The 21,049-nt window shown below is 41.1% G+C and overlaps 2 protein-coding genes across 2 annotated transcripts in view; both read left to right on the forward strand.

Annotated features, from left to right (window-relative positions):
• Nucleotides 1-21,049, forward strand: part of LOC139463854 (uncharacterized) — a 117,372-nt gene that overhangs the window by 30,047 nt on the left and 66,276 nt on the right. The gene's annotated exons all lie outside the window — the stretch shown is intronic.
• On the forward strand, nt 517-19,404 carry LOC139463853 (EGF-like domain-containing protein 2). The gene is made up of 16 exons (XM_071245230.1): nt 517-576; nt 2,850-2,922; nt 3,807-3,916; nt 5,320-5,439; nt 6,244-6,340; nt 7,372-7,616; nt 8,269-8,362; nt 9,303-9,443; nt 10,183-10,293; nt 11,869-12,098; nt 13,993-14,144; nt 14,607-14,746; nt 15,450-15,543; nt 16,099-16,285; nt 18,064-18,163; nt 18,792-19,404. Exons 1-16 carry the CDS (start codon nt 517-519, stop codon nt 18,962-18,964), a joined length of 2,127 nt encoding a protein of 708 aa, XP_071101331.1. The 3' UTR covers nt 18,965-19,404.

Here is a 21,049-nt window from a genome sequence, read left to right on the forward strand (position 1 = left end):
GTATTGCCATTAAGTTCTATGCATGTCTACCCTAGCATATCGTTAAATTCGCACAATGTGTATGCTGAAAAACCTCTCACTCCGCACACATGCAGTAATAAAATTTCTACTTTGATTTAAAAAAATTAATACTTCGTGATCTAGTTCAACTAAATATCTGACAATGTCTAAGGCACGGCGTGTGTCCTGGCGGGTCCCGGATGTGGCTGCATTCCACCATCGTTATCTTAGGCGTGGCCTCGACAAGCCATACAATTATCTGTAATATCCAAGCAAGAGCTGCTGTGAAGGCACCGGTGTTTATGTCAAAGAGAAACCAACTTTTGTCCTTCAGAAAAGCGAATATTACTTGTTATAAATTCTCCAGCTTCACCCATGCATGGATATTAAAATCAGTTTGCACACGAAATGTTGTTTTGGTGATGTCCCGACGTCATACACCAGACTCTTAACCACTGGTGGAATAAGATTTATCTGTGTAACCTGTTTTAGAATTTATGCAAATTAGAAGTGAACATGGTATATTTAAGTGAAGACAGAGCGGGTTCTTCATCAGACGCAGACAGAGCTCAAAATGTAAGTTTTGTTATCTATTTACATTTAATGGGCAAAATAATATTTTTCACAATTGGGATTATTTCATATATAGCAGTATAAGATGGCATATTTATATATTATGGGTTTTTTTCATTTGCGATTCTTTATATATTCCAAATATTAACTAGTTCTGTCGTGTATATGGGTTGTTTTTTTATTTTTGTAAACTTTTATCGCTTCTTGTTGTCTTATGGTGGTATGGTAATTGGAGTCCAGTCGCCCAAAGCGCTGAATTCCGCTGGGCTTGTAGAGACTAGGGAAGCCTTTTAGAGCCATTTTGTTCTGTTTTTTTTTTTGTTTCTTGAAATTTCAAGATATTATGTTAAAAATTCAAGATATTAATTTTCAGATTTTAACTTGAAATTTCAACCTAGAATATATCGAAATTTCAAGATATATTCTTTGTTTGAAGAGTTTATTTCTTTGTTTGAAGAGTGTATGTACTTGGTCTATATCATGAGCATGTGTTTTTAATCAGTGAAGAGTTAACCTATTTTTCTTGAAAATAGATGTTGGTTAAAAACATTTAGGAAATATAATGGAAGTGTCCACAAGATCGACAACTTTGATTTCTCTCTTGTAAACATGACGGTTTTGAACTACAACAACATGATGTGCACATGTTTTACAAATATACATGTGCATGTATCTGAATTTAGAAGACTGCAATGCTATTAATTTAAGAAATAATCCTTATCCTAAGAAATTAGTTTGGATCAAAGATTGATGATAATGCCATCCAAAACCTTCTAACTTTGGTATTTTTACATGTTTTAATCTGAACTTATAAAGAGAATAAAGAATTTCACGAGCTTTTTTACAAGTCTGTTGGGTTAGAAATAGGATTTATCTTATCTTCCTCACTATAGCATCAGCTTTATAAGCCAAACGACTGCACCATCAATTACTTTAACGGACGCTGACCTTGTAGCATATGCCTTCAAATCAGTGTAACCTTTCTGTGTTATATGTTACACTGCAAAATACAAATTCTTACATAATTTATAAACGAGTTGAAAAGGACTTGCGGTCTGACCTCGTTTAGCTAACAGTTTATGGCACAATTCAGTAACATGAAATGAGTTTAACAAAGTCATGAGGAACACTTATCGTTTACCACTGCAACCGACTCATTTGGTTCACTGGGTCATGTGAGGTCCTCGATATATATACGTATCTGCTTCGTGCTCAATTTGGTGACATAATCACTTTGGAGATGGGGCTGATCAGATGTCATAATCTAGAATTGATGCCACGGCTAAAAGAGACAAATCTGCAGAGAATATTTGTTACGCCTAAAAACACCGGTTAAAACATGTCTTTTGTATATTGGACAACTTAAATGTTCTTAAGATGTGTGCATGCATCTACAGTTTATTTCCAAATGACTGGTGACAGTCAAGGTTACACTGATAGTAACACCATCATGTCGAGATTCAGACTCACACCGTGGACGTATGCTGACATGCATAGTGTCACTTACTTGTTGGCCATATCCGTTGGAAGTACACTTCAGTCTAGAGATGAAAGACCAAGTCCATCTATTGCTTTGCCGTAACGTATCAACGTGGATAACAATCCTATTTGGAGTTACTGTGACAGCCTGCGCACCAACCACACACCTCTGTTTAAGTATTCCAGTATAGACGCACGACTTGAGAATCACGTTGCTGCAAGATGTCATTACGAAACGTTCATCTTTGTTTATTAATAAGTAAATGATGTTGTTTGGTATCACGCGGTCATGTGCACAGCGCACAAGTCATAAATCAGGTGAAGTTTAGCAACGTTGGTCGCGGAGAGTAGTTTGATGGGTAGCCGTGTTCGGCAGCTTGACGCCTAACAGCTTCTAGTGCTTGGTCCTGCCCCAAACTGAAGCACATGTAGCACATGTGGTGTCTCCTTAACCAAATGCCTTTGTCCGAAATGTGCTTCTGTTCACCTAGCAGTAAATGGGTACCCGGTAGGATTAGATGGTAACTGCTAACCTTTTCACAGGCAACATGGGTTATATACTCCCTAGGAATGCACACTGATCCATTGATTAATAATGTAGCGCTTCGAATATGCGTTAAGGTGTTGATATGGCGCCTTATAAATATGCACGTTATTACATCAGGTTTGTAAACGTAATTGGTTCATCTCGCCTTGGTACAACAGTACCAGTACACAGTACTTGTGTGAGCCACGATAATTGAGGATACATGATACAGGATTTTGTTCAACACTATGTCTTTCATTGTCCTGGCCAGATGAAAAAATCAATGGCCGCCCCGACGGCGTTCCTTGTGTTGCTGACTACCGTCCTGGTAGTGTCTGTTCAGGGTGAGTTGCTTTATGAATATTCATCATACCCATATATTTTTTTTCCGAACACCTGGTGTCACCACTGATTGGTGTGATTCATTACTATAATTTTCACTTATATTTATATATTTATGTAATTATGAAACGTAAAAAAACGATGCTAAGCAACCCTGATTTGTCTTGACAGGTGGTACAAAATATAAATATCAATCAATTAAATAACGTTTTACCTTTGATTATTAAGAATCAGTTCCTACACAGATGTAAACTATCAAGCAAACGAAACTATACCCCTTGCTTCATTTTATCACACGTTTAATTAATTGTACTGGCGCTGAGGCTGAGCACTCAAAGAATACTTCTACATGTTTTTGTTTTTTAAATAATTTGATTTAAAACTTATGATTAAAAAAATCGCATAATACACAGTTGGTGATGGGTATATTGGACATCTTATCTTTGAAAATCAATCAATCAATTGATGGTTACGTCTACATATTCAAATTTATTTACAGTTATTTCAATTTTCAAATAAAAATATCTGTACAATTTCTTTTGCTCCTCAGTTTATATCAAAGATGAAGAATTCAATAAAAAAAATAATAACAAAACTATTATTTAAAAAAAGAAAAAAATATTAACTATTCAGGTGTAGATGTACATTATTAGTTCAACTGTATGGTCTCATTCCTTCCCATGTAACCAGGCAGTTGCTTATGTACTTGCCGCTAGTTATATACACTCGGTGATGTGAAATAGGGCTGAACGTTCGCCACATCATCAATATGTTCCTGTCTTGGTCGATGTGTATTTATTTGTCTTTTCCTTTCGTACCATAAGAATGAAGTGTAACATTATTTCAAGTATGTTTTGGTAAGTGTTTACCATCAATTTTCTTTCAGGTCAAATAACCGTGACTCCTGACCCAGCAGTAGTGGACGAGACCGCCGGCAGCATCATTCTCAACGTCACCAACACTATGCCGCCTGCGTTGGGGTTTTGGGGCTTCACTGTAAGTGTGTATGGGCGTACATTATGATAGTATGCATCTACGATAGGTATAAAGTCTACGATAGGTATAAAGGCTACGATAGGCATAAAGTCCACGATAGGTATAAAGTCTTCGACAGGTATAAAGTCTACGATAGGCATAAAGTCTACGATAGGTATAAAGTTTTACCCGTGTAGATCCTGGGTAGAGTAGGTCATAAGCAACCCTTGCTTGCCGTAAAAGGCGACTATGCTTGTCGTAAGAGGCGCCTAACGGGATCGGTTGGTCAGGCTGGCTGACTTGGTTGATGCATGACGTCGATCCCAATTGCGTGGATCGATGGCCATGATGTCAATCACTGGATTGTCTGGTCGAGACTCGATTATTTACAGACCGCCGTCACATTGCTGGAATATTGATTGCGTGCGGCGTTAAACAACAAACAAAGAAACAAAATGTATAACTTTTAATGTCACACAATCGATATAATGTCATATTTGTTTGTTTGTTTTTCCAACGCCCCACGCAGCAATATTCAAGCTATATGACTGCGGTCTGTAATTAAAGTCTAGACCAGACAATCTTGTGATTGACAATGATTGATCTACGGGATCAATTGGGATACGATGACATGCATCAACCAAGTCAGCGAGCCTGAATACCCGATCCCGTTAGTCGCCTTTTACGGCAAGCATAAGTTGCTGAAGACCTATTTTCGCGGGCGATATGCGGCTAGATGATATACAATGACTGTGTTTTTCTCACTTAACTGTAAACAATGTTTAGAAAGTTTAGATCTGAACATGTTAAGCTATGTGTTTCAATCCGCAACGGAATACACATTTTGTGTGCTCAATCTAAACACATGAAATGAACTATCGTCTCACAGACTAAACACAGCATCTCCATGCTCTAAACATATTTATACCATAAACGCGCCAGAATTATGGAACAAGGAACGTGTTTAGGTTTGTGTTGAGGATCTAAACACATTTTCACGGTGTATTACAATGTATTAAATATAATGTTGTGCTTATTTCTGATATAAATATTTCTGGTTTGTGAAAAGTTAACTTAGATATAATGTTCAGGCATGAATTATTGCTGTGAATTCAAATATTCTTATTCCAAATCTAGATAATACGTGTCTCTCCCTGAGAGGATTCCGAGTTGGAACTAGTCACAAACAAACAAACAAAGTGACTTAGTGGCCAGTGGTTGATGGTGTGCTAATATACCCGACATCGTGGATCGTTGCTCACTGTCAATCACTGGTTTGTCTGGTCCATACACGACTATTTACAACCATACAGCTGGAATATTTCTGACAAGATATGTGTCTATTACATGATATGTAACAATATTTAATCTACATCATCGGGTAAATTATAAATACTTGACTGATTGCTTCCTTGCTGTTCCAGTACGAGACAGTTGATGACACAGCAGATGGATCCGACTATGTAGCTAATTCTTCAACGCCAGTGATGATTCCATTTTCACAAGACACCTTTCAAATTACGATCATTATACTGAATGACATGGTAAGTAGGCTTTCTGTGAATAAAAGCGACAACACCCTTACAATAACCATAGTAATGATACCCGTGAAGATCAGGGGTAGAATAAAAAGGCGACTGTGCTTGTCGTAAGAGGCGAGTAACGGGATCGGGTGGTCAGACTCGCTGACTTGGTTGACGCATGTCTTCGATCTCAATGATCATGGTGTCAATCACTGGATTGTCTGGTCCAGAATCGATTATTTACACACCGCCGTCATATTGCTGGAATATTGCTGAGTGCGGCGTTAAACCACAAACAAACATATTAAGGTATAACGGTTAATGTCACACAATCGATATCTCATTTCTGTTTGTTTGTTTATTCAACGCCGCACGCAGCAATATTCTATAGGAATATCACGGCGTACACCAAAAATGGGCCTCGCACATTGTACCCATGTGGGGAATCGAAAGCGGGGTTTCGGCCTGACGAGAGAACGCTTTAACCACTAATAACAGAACCGATTGTACGTATCTCACTATTTCTTGACCATGCGTTCTAGAATTACTATAAAATAGTGATGACAGCAGGTGTTCGCGGAAAGGCGAGCGTATTCTGCCTAACCGGCGTGACCATCACAAATACATGCAAATACAAGTCAATGTACACCTGAAAAAACACGACAATATAGTGTACCGTAAAACCATACTCAATCACTTATGCAAAAATGTAGAATGTATGTTTTACTGTAAGAACAAGCGACAAAATCTCGCCGATATCTGATAATAATGAGAAATAATATTATTTACAATGTGTGACAAATTTCGTACAAATTCTCTCTTCAGGATCTCGACCCAGGAGAGACGTTCTTGTTGAAGCTAACAAATTTCTTCCAGGGTGAACCTAACATCAACGTGACAGTCAGCATCACCGACGATGAACGTGAGTAATACGTCACAGAATCCACTGAATACATTCTTTTGATGAGACAAAACGTGGGCATACATACAACTGCTTTAAGGCCGCCTCCGTGGTCTAGTGGTGGAGCGTCCGCCCGGAGAGCGTCATACCTGGCGCTCGGTATTAAGAGGCTAAAACAAGGACTGGTCGGCTCAGAGACAGGTTACTTCTGAGTGGGGTATTCATGTTGAACTTGGTACTTGTAGCTTGGTATCCCAGTGTGCTAGCACTTAACATAGACATTAGCTCGGACTAGCACAAGCAGAAACACACACACACACACACACACACACACACACACACACACACACACACACACACACACACACACAAACACACGCACACGTCGCCATTATATGCGCAATAATCTTGAACACGACGTTAAACCCCAGTTCACCTCACCTTCTACTGCTTTCATCTTGCCATAGCATTATATTTCACATATCTGTATTTCATATATCTATATTTCACATATCTATATTTACATTGATTAAACAAACGAGAATGAGTGAATGTTGTTTTCACGCCGCAGTCAGCAATATTCTTGTCGACCTTATAACTAATTGAGTCTGAGCCAGACAAACCACGAGTTTGTGTCATAAGCATCGGAGTCGAGGAAAGTCACCCAGCCAAATCACCCGATACAATAAAGTCGTTTTTGTCTGCAGCCACCAATGCTTGGCGTAAGAGGCGACTAACGGGATCGGTGCTCACTCTCGCTGACCTGGTTCATGCATGGCATCGTATCCCTCTTGAGTAGATCGTTGCTCTTGATGTCAGTCACTAGATTGTCTTCCAGACTCGATTATTTACAGGCCGCCGTCATATCACTGGAATATTGCTGAGTGCGGCAATCAAACAAAGTGAGTGTGTATGGATATATGCCCTTTTCAGCAATATCCCCGCAATTTCACGATAAGGGACACAAGAAATCGGCAAAGGAATGCTGGTGACCTATTCCTACCCGTATGACCATGGTGTTAATCATTCAGAGAAAGTGTCTGTTTCTGCAGGTCCTCCCGTACAGCTGAAACAGCCTGCCGACATTGCGATCAAGGAGAGCGCAACCAACAACATTACTCTGACACTTGAGCGGAACGACACCAGCACCCACCCCTTCACATTCCAGCTGCACATAGTGTCCGGCACTGCGGTTGCCGGAACGGACTTTGCACATTTCGGACTGTGGATAAATATCACATTCGCTGAAAGCGTAACAAGACTGACAAGAGAACTGGCCTCTGTCATCAATGACTTGGTGAGTATCCCTGCCGACAAAATATGTTTTTTTCAGTGAAGGTTCCATCTTCCCGAGGCAAGGGAGTTAACTGCCTATAACATTCCAGTTTCCACAGTTGAAACGGGACTTTTATATTTAGTCAGTTTACGCCCTTGCCTCGGGAAGATGTGAAGGTTCGTGCTTATGTATACTGACCCATTGAGGGGTAATTGTTGTGGTGGCCATGGTCCTGTGTGCAGGTGATACATCAGATGAACTTCAGCAGCGTCGGTCGCGGAGAGTAGCTGGATGGGTGACTGTTGGACAGCTTGATTCCTGAGAGCTTCTGGGGCTTTGGTGCTGTCCCACATTGAAATACTTGTAACACAGATGGTGTCTGTTTATGCATGTGACTTTGATCGAAATGTGTCTCTGTTTACCCTACGGTGGATGGTTACCCAGATGGTAATGTGACTGTTAACCTTATAGCAACTCTTATGAAGCTTGGGTTGTATAATCACCAGCGGATAATGACAATCGAGTGCCCTCTGGTCCACTGACCGGGCTGATGATAATGTAAGGCGACTTTGACGGCCCGGCTGGAGCTCGGCGCTGTATGAATAGTTGTTCAATTAAAATAAATACATGTATAATTAACACTGACACATGAACATTAAATGTTTCGTCATAGGTGGAAGAACCTTCAGAAGTGTTTACTGTTTTCATCACCGGCGACGAAATCACCAACAACATCACTGTTACCGTCACCATCAACGACAATGACGGTGAGTTTTTCATCAGTCCCTTATTGTACATACCCCTCAAGGCGTCTTGGGCAATATCATTTGATGATGACATCTGTCACAGTGCTCTTTGGAAAACGCCATTTTTTAGTTTGAATTTAAGAATTTGTAACAGTTTGATCTTGATTCACAATGTTATTTCTAATTCATTTTTATTATTTTCAACAAACACAGCACTATTTGTAATGCTTCAAACAGTTACTTTTCAAAGTTGTTAAGCTTCAATATCTTCTTTTTATACGGTCGTGTGATTGTGTGGGTGATGGGTTGGGGTGGGGTTGTAATTGCTCGTTAACTCACTCTCACTGGCTGACACAGCACCAGGAAAGGTGACCACCAACTTGTAAATGTGATCTCAATCATGTGTGTATGTGTGTGTGTGTGTGTGTGTGTGTGTGTGTGTGTGTGTGTGTGTGTGTGTGTGTGTGTGTGTGTGTGTGCGTGCGTGCGCATATAAACTGTTGTGCTTTTATTATGTCATTCACGCACTCTTTGTCTCGCTATCACAATATTAGGCTGGGTGAGCATCCACCTGTGCATAAATCACCAGCTGATCCTCTAACTCACTCACTCTCCCATGGATTTGCTCTCTCACTAACATCACTTTCTGAACTGTCGTCGATTGTGAATAAATACTGTTTGGCGGTGACAAGACTTATTTAAGATTTATTAGGTCATAAATCCATCCATACCTCCACCCAATGCTGGAAATGCTTTGAAATGCTTTAGAAAACGAAAAAGTTTATCATCTCTAATTGAAATGAGTTAAAATGTGGCCTTTATTCCCAGTGTTATTTCTAATTTGTTCTAATAGATTTCAACAAACACAGCAATATTTTTCAACATATCAAACGGTTATTGTTGAAAGTCCTTGCTTTGCATCAATATCTTCTTTTATATTGCCTTGTGATTGTCCTGTCAGCTCCGGATCCCTTCCACTGTGGTCGTGGTAAGAGTCAACCCTGTCTCAACAGCGGTACCTGCACAGACGAAGGCTGTCTAGGGACCACTGGGTACTGCAACTGTACATCTGGATTTACGGGGGTCAACTGTGGAATTGACAGTAAGATTTACCCTGTATAAACAAGATCACACGCCAATACAATACCTAATAACGCCCCAAACCATAATCAAGTCTGGATGAAGTAACTCTTTCAGCGGTCGACCATTGGTATTGGAGAACCATTGCTTGCGTCTGCGAGTATTTTGTAATCATATGAGTACGGTCTTTCCTCTATTAGTATGATTAGCTGAAATAAAATTGATCAGATGATTATTTGTGGATTTAAGCAATAGTCAATATTCCAGCTAATTCCACCAAGTGCTGGTCATCACGGGATCCACCCACAGTTCTTAAGCCTGACAGGCGAATGTTTATTCCACAAGGCTACCAATTTCAAGGATTGACGATGGAGCTACTCATTATAAAAAAACTTTAAATTTCACTTGAAATCTGTTTCATAAAAAATGTCTTTAGTACACAATATTATCATATTTATCTTTTTATATTAACTGAGGCTGTACTGTGTCTACCTGTATACAGTTCACAGTGTGTATCTAATGGTCCAGGGGCGGTGGGGTAGCCTAGTGGTTAAAGCGTTCGCTCGTCATTCCGAAGGCCCTTGTTCGATTCCCGACATGGGTACAATCTGTGAAGCAGGTGTCCCCTGCCGTGATATTGCTGGAATATTGCTAAAAGCGGCGTAAAACCAAACTCACTAACTCACTCACTCAAATGGCCAATACAGTCGATGATCCCTCATGTACAACGCCCATAATCTGATCTGCTTCCTGTGCTCTAGGGTCAACGATAACAACAAACTGCAGTCAAGCTTGTGTGAATGGAACATGTGTGGATGGAACATGCATCTGTGATCCAGGTTTTGCGGGGGATATTTGCGACAAAGCCGCGTGTGAGTATATGAGATGCTGGTCTTCTCGTGTGATGTCTAGATGTAAATGCACAACACAATCGACTGTCAGTAATTGTAGGGGCGAAATTAGGTCAATATTGTCACTGTGTTATATGCAGATCGCATGTAAAGGGACGATCAACTTCATCCCGATGGCTTAATTGTTTTTTTATCAAATAATAGGGGTCTGTAATTATACTCATCAGTTTATATAAACAACTCGAAAGACTTTAAAGAACACCCGATTGTTTCATATAGCAACAGTTAATGTGGCATGGCATGGTATATTAACTGTAGTCATATGAAAGAATCGCGAGGTCCTAAATTATTCTTAGTAGTATATATTTGTATTAAATTCAATCAATCTGTATTAATTTAGTAAAGCAGGTCACAGGGACATTCTACATTACATTTTGACATGGCGAGAGGACATTCACAATACATCAATTAACATACAAAATGTGTAAGCGTATTGCTTTATGAGTGTAAATAGCTAAAGTTTGAACAATAGATACATCATTTAATTACATTGATATATCAAACCTTTGTAATGTCGGGAAAATTGTTATAAAGTTTATATTTACAACAATGAGGACCAAACCACAGTGGTAAATATATAGTTATATCACACCATTCAGTCTTCATTTGCGAAAAAACATTTGCATCAACGTAGATCATTTACAGGGAACTCGCTGAACAGAGTTGCGTCCCCTGCTTCGACGATGTTATGATTGTGGGTTCGAATCCCAGATTTCCTCAAGTTGTGAATGACAACATGATACTTGCCATTGTTGGTTTCACCAAAGACCTCAAATGTCTACCATCTTCATCCGATGAATATATACTCCCACATGCATTCGTGACCAACTCGTGTTATTCCGGAACAAGCCGAAAAGCGACTCGTGCTTCTCTCAAGGTCATTTTTGCAACAGGGTTCCGTCTAAGCGAAAACTTGCATCGCTGAAAGAATTGTCAACTTTTGCTTAATGATGCACGTATACATTCCCCATATATAATATATATTCCTGATGCTACTGAAAACTCATTGAGACATTATTATACTGTATAGATGAACACATTTAAATGTATCTTAGGTATATTTTTAAATGCAAGACATATGTAAAATCAAAAATTATTCCTGGAGGATTCTTTGGCTGAAGTAATTGAAGTCAAACGCGCATTCTAATTCATTTGTCGTAGTTTCGAACATAACATTGATCGATAGGGGGACGAAATTTCTTGTAGGTTACGGAAAGGGGCGAGTGGTGGCGAGTGGCCCAGTCGTCTAAGGCGCTGCAATTTGCTGTGCAGAGTTGTGTCCCTTGGATACATCAGAAACCTATGATCATGGGTTCGAATCCCGGTGCGTTCCGAATATGTTTCTCGGTTGTCAGTACTATACACGTGCTCGTGTGTTTCATCAAAGTGGTAAACGTCTGAGACCTGCATCACTTCGGGCTTTCGTCCTACATTTAGTTGACGCGTCGAGACATAAGAGGAATACGTCCAGAGCGGTGTTCAACACAACACACTCACTATCTTACTCAACACATTCCACTCTTTTGTCACTTTCAGATTATCACCAGTGCAATCCTACCAACTTCAGCGTCTGTATCACGCCTTTCTCCCTCGACACATTTTGCGGGGACGTGTATGTACTCCGCTTCAGGAACGTCTCCGTATGCAACCTCACCCTCGCCCCTAACCCAGCTGAACCTAGCGACGGCATCGTGGACTGGTGCAAGGGCTATGGTGCCGCCATCCCCTACAACGGCACGTGTGGTGAACTGGGACCCTCCTTTAGTGTGAGTATTGTGTCATTCTGATGGTCTGTGCAGCTATTTCAATACTAACACGGACGTACATTCACCACCCTAATGATGATATACATGATGTGAGGTGAGGTGAAATGGGGTTTAACGTCGCGTCCAAGATTATTGCACTTATATAGCGACGTGCATGTACGTGTCTGTGTTTGTGTGACTGCTTGTACTAGTCCGGACTGATGCCGATTTATTGTGCTTAGCATGAATACCCCACTCAGACACAGTATACTGACTCCGAGCCGACCAGTCCTTGTTTTAGCCCCTTAATGCCGAGCGCCAGACAGGGTAACAACAAGTACCATCTTTTAACGTCTTTTGGTATGACGCGGTCGGGGATCGAACCCCGGACCTTACGCTCTCCGGGCGGACGCTGTACCACTAGCCCACGGAGGCGGTCCTGATATACGTGAACATCGATATACAAAATACAATATGCACATTTTCATAATGCTAAAGGTGACACACAGAGAACTAGCACAACTATTCACATTTATTGTATATATATATGTGTGTGTGTGAGAGAGAGAGAGAGAGAGAGAGAGAGAGAGTATTTTTATTACGTCATTCACGCACGCTTTGTCTCACTAACACAATATCAGGCTGGGTGAGCATCAATTATGTTAATGATTACAAACAGAACACTTGCACAAACATTCACATTTATTTTGCTAATGGTGACGTACAGAAAAAATAACACAAGCATTCACATTCATTATCCATTGTGACAAGTACAATCATACACATGAACCATCTTAATGGTGACAGAGAGAATACCAATGTTGTTGGTTTGTTTGCTGTTTAACGCCGCACTCAGCAATATTCCAGCTATATGACGGCGGTGAATACCAATGTAAGCATACGCATTCATCCTTCTTACACTAGTATCTGTGTATTGTATTATCATTCAACAAACGCCTACAGTAAAACGGCAATATCATGAACGCCTTTCTTAAGTTGGTATCTAACTTTCTTGCAGCGCAAACTTGTGAACCGATTCTAAGTATGCCCTTGAAACGTTCCTCGCTGCATGTCACGCTAGCAACCCACACTCATATCTCACAATGTCCACCCGCTGGGTTAGAATTGATCCACAGCAACCTGAGAGACGACTTCATGGATCGGACCCGTGAAGATCCGGGTTAGAATCGGTCTTCAACAACCCAAGCTTGCCGTAACAAGCGACTATGCTTGTCGTAAGAGGCGACTTGCGAGATCGGGTGGCCAGGCTTGCTGACTTGGCTGATCCAACTGAGTAGATCGATACATGACATCAATCACTGGATTGTCTGGTACACACTGGATTATTTACAGACCGTCGTTATATAGCTGGAATATTGCTGAGTGCGGCGTTAAGCAACAAACAAGCAGAAACTTATTGAATCGGTGGTCAAGCTCGGTAACTTGATTGATTACGTGTCAGCGTACCCCGACGGTTTGGATCGTTGATCACAATATCGGTATCTGGTTTGTCTGGACCAGACTCATCGGAAGATCCGGGGTAGAATAGGTCTTCAGCAACCCATGCTTGCCGTAAAAGGCGACTATGCTTGTCGTAAGAGGCGACTAACGGGATCGACTGGTCAGGCTCGCTGACATGGTTGATGCATGTCATCAATCCCAATTGCGTGGATCGGTGTTCATGATATCAATCACTGGATTGTCTGGTCCAGACTCGATTATTTACAGACCGCCGTCATATAGCTTGAATATTGAGCGCGGCGTTAAACAACAAACCATGCAACCAACAACCAGACTCATCATTGTTTACAGTCGTTATATAGCTGGATTACAGCTGAGTGTGGCATTAAACAACAGACACACAAAATCCAACTGAGCATATCCGTCTTCTCAATGCTGTTCCGTATTACCACAGGGCAACGTGACGTCCTATGAACTAGAGTTGTATGTGCAATACACCAGGGATCTCAGACAGTGCACTGACGAGAAGGTCACCTTTACCTGCCAGTTCAACAATAACTCTCTCGAAGTCACCCACAACATCGCCGTTGAAGGCCAGTCGAGCAGGTAGGGTAGTGCACTAGTATCACTCACGTAGGAAACTGAATATAGCTCGCAGCAACCAATGCTTGTCGTACAAGGTTTTGGTTTGGTTTAGTTTGTTGTTTTACGCCACACTCAGCAATATTCCATCTATGTGACGGCGGTCACATAGATAATTGCGTCTGGACCAGACAACCCAGTGATTCATATCATGAGCATCAATCCGCGCAATTGGGATCGATGACATGCATAGACCAAGTCAGCGAGTCTGACCACCCGATCCCGTTAGGCGCCTTTTACGGCAAACATGGGTTGCTGAAGACCTATTCTACCCCGGATATTCATGGGTCTTGATTCCCCACAAAGGTACCTTGAGTGAATCCCATGTCTGGTGTTTTCATTCGTGATATTGCTGGAGTATTGCTAATAGCGGCGTAAGACCATACATTTCAACGTAAATTTCAAGTTTGTCTTCTCCTATTTCAGCAGCGATGAAACGTCTTTTCAGCGCGGAACGGGTCACCTTGTCCCGGCGAATATGGAAGCCACAGCTAGAGATGGAAATCCGCTCCCATCCCTGCTGACTTTAGGAACCGATGTCAAGATATCCCTGTCCGTTCAAAATAGTATGTATTTTATAGCTTCTGTTTATTTCATAGTAATACAGGTCCGTAATATATATTTTAATGTCATTTCATCACGTATACCAGAGTCTACATCGGTATATGGTCTCTGCGTATACTAATCACTCGGGGGCACGGATGGCGCAGTCGCCTAATTTGGTATGCACAGCTGCGTCCTATGATAGTGGGTTCGAATCCCGGTTCGCCCCGATTATGTTTCTAGGTTTGTCAGCACCATACCCGTGCTCGTGAGTTTAACTGAAGTGGTAAGCGTCTGAGATCTGCATCGCTCCGGGCTTTTCTCCCACATTAAGGTGACACGCCATGATAATACTGGAATACTGAAGCGGCGTTAAACCCAACTCACCCACTCACTCACTCACTAGCTTGTGACTCACTTATGTTTTTATCAGCCGTTGGACCCGTGAAGATCCGGGGCAGAATAGGTCTTGCCGTAAAAGGCGACTATGCTTGTCGTTAAAGGCGACTAACGGAATCGGGTGGTCAGGCTCGCTGACTTGATTGATGCATGCCATCGATCCCAATTGCTAGGATCGATGTTCATGATGTCAATCACAGGTCCAGACTCGATTATTTACAGACCGCTGTCATATAGCTGGAATATTGGAATATTTAACGATGTGTATTTCGTAACCTTGGGAGTTGTATGCATCTTGGCGTTAACTCTTCATCTCCATCACTGCAGTACCGGGACATGAAGGCATCATCATCCTCTCCATCACCGTCCACAACAACAGACCGGGCACGGACAAGAGATCCCTGACTCTGTATAATGAAGGGTAAGTTGTGATTCGACACGACAAACGTCACATGTGTCGAGGCCATGGCATGTCGGAGTATCGCGATGGAATTCGAACCATGGACCTCCTGAAGACACCTTGTCTACATGACCACATGACACCAGAAGCTCCGATCCGATCACCCGAAGCCTGACAACCCGATCCCGTTAGTCGCCTCTTACGGCAAGCATGGGTTGCTGAAGACCTATTCTACCCCGGATCTTCACGGGTCTCTGGTTGATGGAGTGGCATGCAGTATTTCCATTGTCTAAGCTTATTCCGTCTTCTTGATGGAGTGGCATGCAGTATTTTTATTGTCTAAGCTTATTCCGTCTTCTTGATGGAGAGGCATGCAGAAATTCCATTGTCTAAGCTTATTCCGGCTTGTACATGACGAGTCACATAATATTGCCATTCTCGACGTTTATTCCACATAGAGTTCGTTGATAGGGCGTCATTGTATTTCCATTCCCCTAGCTCAGTCCATCACCATTTTGTAAGTGAATGGCCCTTCTGAACTTGAGCAACATTAAAATTTAAGCTTTTCTCCAACAGGTGCGCCCCTCAAATCTACAGAGGCATTCTGATCGTGCCCCCATACTTTTCCCCTGCCGGATCGAAACACACAGTCTGCTTCATCTTCAGGCTGTTTGTGTTTGAACATGATCTGTATCTATCCAACCCTGTCCTGGCCCTCAAAGTCCGATTTAGGATCTTCAGCAGTGCGACTTCAGCTGTGATGGTAAGGATGTACTGTCTATATATTTTGACAATATTGTCAATGCAAGAGAATAACCATCCTTGATTTTCTGCCGAAACATACGACTTGGCGTTAAGGGCAAAATAGCTGTGGAAAGTATATGATTGTTTGTTTGTTTGTTTAAGGGCAAAATAGCTGTGGAAAGTATATGATTGTTTGTTTGTTTGTTTGTTTGTTTGTTATTTAACGCCGCACTCAGTAATATTCCAGCTATATGACGGTGGTCTGTAAATAATTGAGTCTGACCCAGACAATCCAGTGATTGATATCATGAGCATCGATCCACGCAATTGTTTGTTTGTTTGTTGTTTAACGCCACACTCAGCAATATTCCAGCTATATGACGACGGTCTGTAAAATGATCGAGTCTGGACCAGATAATCCAGAGATTGACATCATGAGCATCGATCCACGCAATTGTCATTGTCATTGTACATTGAGATACGATGACACGCATCAACCAAGCCAGTGAGCCTGATCAACCGATCCCGTTAGTCGCCTCTTACGCCAAGCAAAGTCGCCTTTTACGACAAGCATGGGTTGCTTAAGACCTATTCTGCCCCGGATCTTCACGGGTCGGAAATTATATGAATGTATTGAATGGACCACTGAAAATCAGTGATGACACAATGGTGTTGGCGAAAACGGTGGGCATCTCCTGCCCTACCGGTGGCACCCGCCATTCATCCAATTTGCATACAAAAAAGTATGACTAATTATTTATTGCCTGACGCCACACACCAGGACACCTGCCATGTGACGTCAGCCTGTAAACAAACCAGACAATCAAGTGATCGATGAACCAGAACATTTAGTGACACGATGGAAGCATGACTGATTTTGTTGAAACAAAACATAATGGTATTTTTGAATTATGTCTGCTGTGTGCAAGTGCAGAGAATTTGCTGCTTATGAGTAAAGAAAACGTTCAGGAAATATATTCGTTTTGCAACACAGTGGGGCGCAAAGTCTTGGCCCAAACATTGCTTTTGTATTTGACTCAGCATAGATAAATGCTACTTAGCTTATGATGAAACTCGGGGACTTCAGTCATCGACCCAGTTCAAGTAAATATAAATTATCAGTGCAAGAGAATAACCAGCCTAGATTTTCTGCCGAAACAGATTCCATTTCTAACACTGGCCTACACTGAAGCTGCGCAGCGCGTCGGCAGCAAAACAATGTATCAGGGTTTTTTTCTTCATCGGCCACCACAAAGCAGCCGTTAGTAGTGCGTAGACCTAAATCGGTTGCGATCAAGAAATTACTGCTTGCTGTCCTGTTTCACTGGGGATAAGGGGCAGTCGAGTGGCCTAGTGGTTAAAGCGTTCGCTCCTCATGCCGAAGACCCGGGTTCGATTCCCGACATGGGTACTATGTGTGAAGCCCATTTCCGGTGTCCCCCGCCGTGATATTGTTAGAATATTGCTAAAAGCGGCGTAAAACCATACTCACTCACTCACTCATTCACTCACTGGGGATTATGTCGTAGCCCAAGGATCTTCATTTTAATTTTAATTTTAATTTTTCTTCCCCGATAGAGATATATTAATAATATGTAGGATAGAATGAGCGTGAACGTTCCGATTCTTGCACACGTGCATGTTAGCGATTCCTTTTGTCTCAGAAGAAGCCTCAACGTCGGCTCTCTCATGAGAACAAACCTCATCAGTATTTTTCAACACCACTGAAGTCTAAGTATGTCCAAAAACAGTTGTGAAATGTTAATACCCTAGATCACATTTCGTCTCAAATTTCAGCCGACGTGTAGCGGCCGCAGAAAACGACAAGCTGTGGAAGGAGATCTCACGATGTCAAGAACTTTCAAAATCACTATTGAAGAAAATGGAGTCCAAACAGGTAATTGTTAACTATGTCAAGGTGACCCCAGCCTTATGCAGATCATCACGTCTTCTTTACCTGGTTCAGGCAAACATGTATTGTTAAAATAACACTATTTCCGAATACTAGTAAGTATATGTATTATAGGTCTTCAGCAACCAATGCTTGCTGTAAAAGGTGACTATGCTTGTCGTAAGAGGCCACAAACTGGATCGGGTGGTCAGGCTCGCTGACTTGTTGATGCATGTCATCGATCCAAATTGCGTGGATTGATGTTCATGATGTCAATCACTGGATTGTCTGGTCCAGACTCGATTATTTACAGACCGCCGTCATATAGCTTGAATATTGCTGAGTGCGTGGTTAAACAACAAATAAACAAACATCGCCTATGCCATCATCCACGAGTGTATAACTCAGGACCCCTTCCTCGAGCTCAAAGCGATCATGTTCCTACGGCTTTCTTAAATCTATATTAAGGTATTGTGCTAGTACTATAAGGTTGCTTTGTGGAACGAGGCTCAGAGCGCTAGGCAACACTAACTCGCTTGCATTAAATGTCATAGTCTGATAAGAGGCATCGACAAAACACATCATCTATCAACTTGTGGTGTTCCTAATATGTCATGTTGTTACATCCCTACAGTGGTGAAAGGAAATGTGGAAACCAGTGGTTCCAAAACGTGGATGGTTCCAGCCGTAGTTGGAATCGGATCCGTCGCCATCGCTGTTGCCGTCATCGCCATCTTCATGGGCGTCATCATCACCAGACGAAGGCGAAAGTCGAATATGAAAGAAACTGACCACACGTCTTATTAAAAAAATTAAAACTCCAATACTTCAAGACGTAAACTCAACCGTGGAAGTATTCGGGTTGTCTGTTAGAACTGGAAAACATACAATTTAATGTTCTGGTTAGTTTTCTAAAAGACACTCTCGGTCAACTCTCCCCTTCCCAACTCAACCGTGGAAGTATTGGGGTTGTCTGTTAGAACTTGAAAACATACAATTTAATGTTCTTGTTAGTTTTCTAAAAGACACTCTCGGTCAACTCTCCCCTGCTCAACTCAACCATGGAAGAATTGCATGTTAGAAATGGGAAACTGTTGTAATCTTTGTCATGATTTGGGGCTGTGTAGTGGCCAACCCATTTCACTATCTGTTTTTGGTTTAATGGCAACACCTTTTTCGAAAAATAATAAAATTTCGTTTACTTGTTGTTTATGAATGAACAGAGGTTGTTGTTGCTGTATGTTTGTTGTTTTGGGGGGTTTTGGGGGGGGGGGTGTGTGTGTTTTTGTGGGGGTTGCCTGAGCAAAGTGTTTATATAATTTTCGGAACCGTTTTGGTACGGTGGATAATTCACATTATTACTTACTACTAATGTTCAAATAATCCCTTGGAGTATCTGGATTCTGACGTATTTGGGATACTATTACGGCCAATACTATCATTGACTTTTGAAACAGAGAAGCAGGTATACGATGTTTTAAAAATTAATTGAATAAATGTTTTGTTTTCATTCTGTGAAAAAGCAAAAAATCGGAATTTTATTAGGCACGATGGGTTAGATATAAAAGTTGTAAAATGTAAAGAAGGCTGCAATACACAATTTGGGAACTATGACCGTGTGATACTAATAATGTGAGGGTTGTCGACACGTCGTTCTGCGCGTGAAACATACACAAGGTGTATATATAAGTTTAGGAAGGTATACTTATTTTAGTCATATACATTGTTAATATGCATTCACATGTAGCACATTTGGCCATATTTCTAATGGTAACACATCGGGGTTTATCAATGTATATCGGTGGCACAAATACGTGTATCTTTGTGGGGTTTGATTCATGGGTTCATATTGGTTACATACACATGATGGGTGTGTTTGTGTATTCGGAATATAGGGATTTTGTATTGTGGGTTACTAACTGTGGTTTATAGAAATATTATTAAAATATTTGTGGGGTTTGATTCATGGGTTCATATTGGTTACATACACATGATGGGTGTGTTTGTGTATTCGGAATATAGGGATTTTGTATTGTGGGTTACTAACTGTGGTTGATAGAAATATTATTAAAATATGTGTGGGTTGCTAATAGTGGTTGGCATAAAGGTATATATATTGTTTGTTTGTTGTCCAACGCCGGATTCAACAAAATTCCAGCTATATGACGGCGGTCTGTAAATATTTGAGTCTGGACAGGACAATCCAGTGATTGACATCATGAGCATCGATCCACGCAATTGAGATCGATGACATGCATCAACCAAGTCAGTGAGCCTAATCATCCGAAACGTTAGTCGACTCTTACGACAAGCAGTCGCTTTTACGGCAAGTATGACGTTTTATATTGGTAACGATGCATGTACTGGATGGTGATATCGATATAAAATATAATAATGGGATCTACGTTACGTATTTTATGTTCACACATTGTCAGATAATGGTGTTTTTGTCATGTCAAAGACGGTAATGAAAATGAGCGATTTCTTTTTTATATATTGTATTGCGTGTTTGGTCTTGAAAATAAATTAAAATTGAAAGGTTATGTTTCGACATATCATTCTTGTCTTTGAATGAAATAAATATATGTATTAAAAAAGTATGATGTCATGTGCTTCTTTGCTTACAATGATATGTAATGCACTCAACATACTTGGAAACACACACAAGCAGATGTGAGCTAGTGTGTATGGTTTAACGCCGTGTTTTACATTTATCAGGGTGTTTTAGCCTGATGTCGGAAGGGTAAACTCGAAGTGATGTAATCTTTGACGTTTACAAATTGATGAAACCGAGGAACAAAGTTATTGTGTTGTCAACCCATAACATGATCAGGATGAATCTAGGATTCAAACCCACATTCACAGATTTTGGTTAATATACATAAGGGACGC

This window comes from Haliotis cracherodii, unplaced genomic scaffold (genome assembly GCF_022045235.1).
Source record: "Haliotis cracherodii isolate W230 unplaced genomic scaffold, xgHalCrac1.p SCAF_16, whole genome shotgun sequence".
NCBI lineage: Eukaryota > Metazoa > Mollusca > Gastropoda > Lepetellida > Haliotidae > Haliotis > Haliotis cracherodii.

Bases quoted from the DNA above. Each gene is read 5' to 3' on its own strand.
- LOC139463853 (XM_071245230.1), top strand. From the start codon at position 517: ATGGTATATTTAAGTGAAGACAGAGCGGGTTCTTCATCAGACGCAGAC. The intron at 15,544-16,098 runs GTAAGTTGTGAT...TTTCTCCAACAG, and splicing joins CTGACTCTGTATAATGAAGG to GTGCGCCCCTCAAATCTACA. The intron at 18,164-18,791 runs GTAATTGTTAAC...ACATCCCTACAG, and splicing joins AGAAAATGGAGTCCAAACAG to TGGTGAAAGGAAATGTGGAA.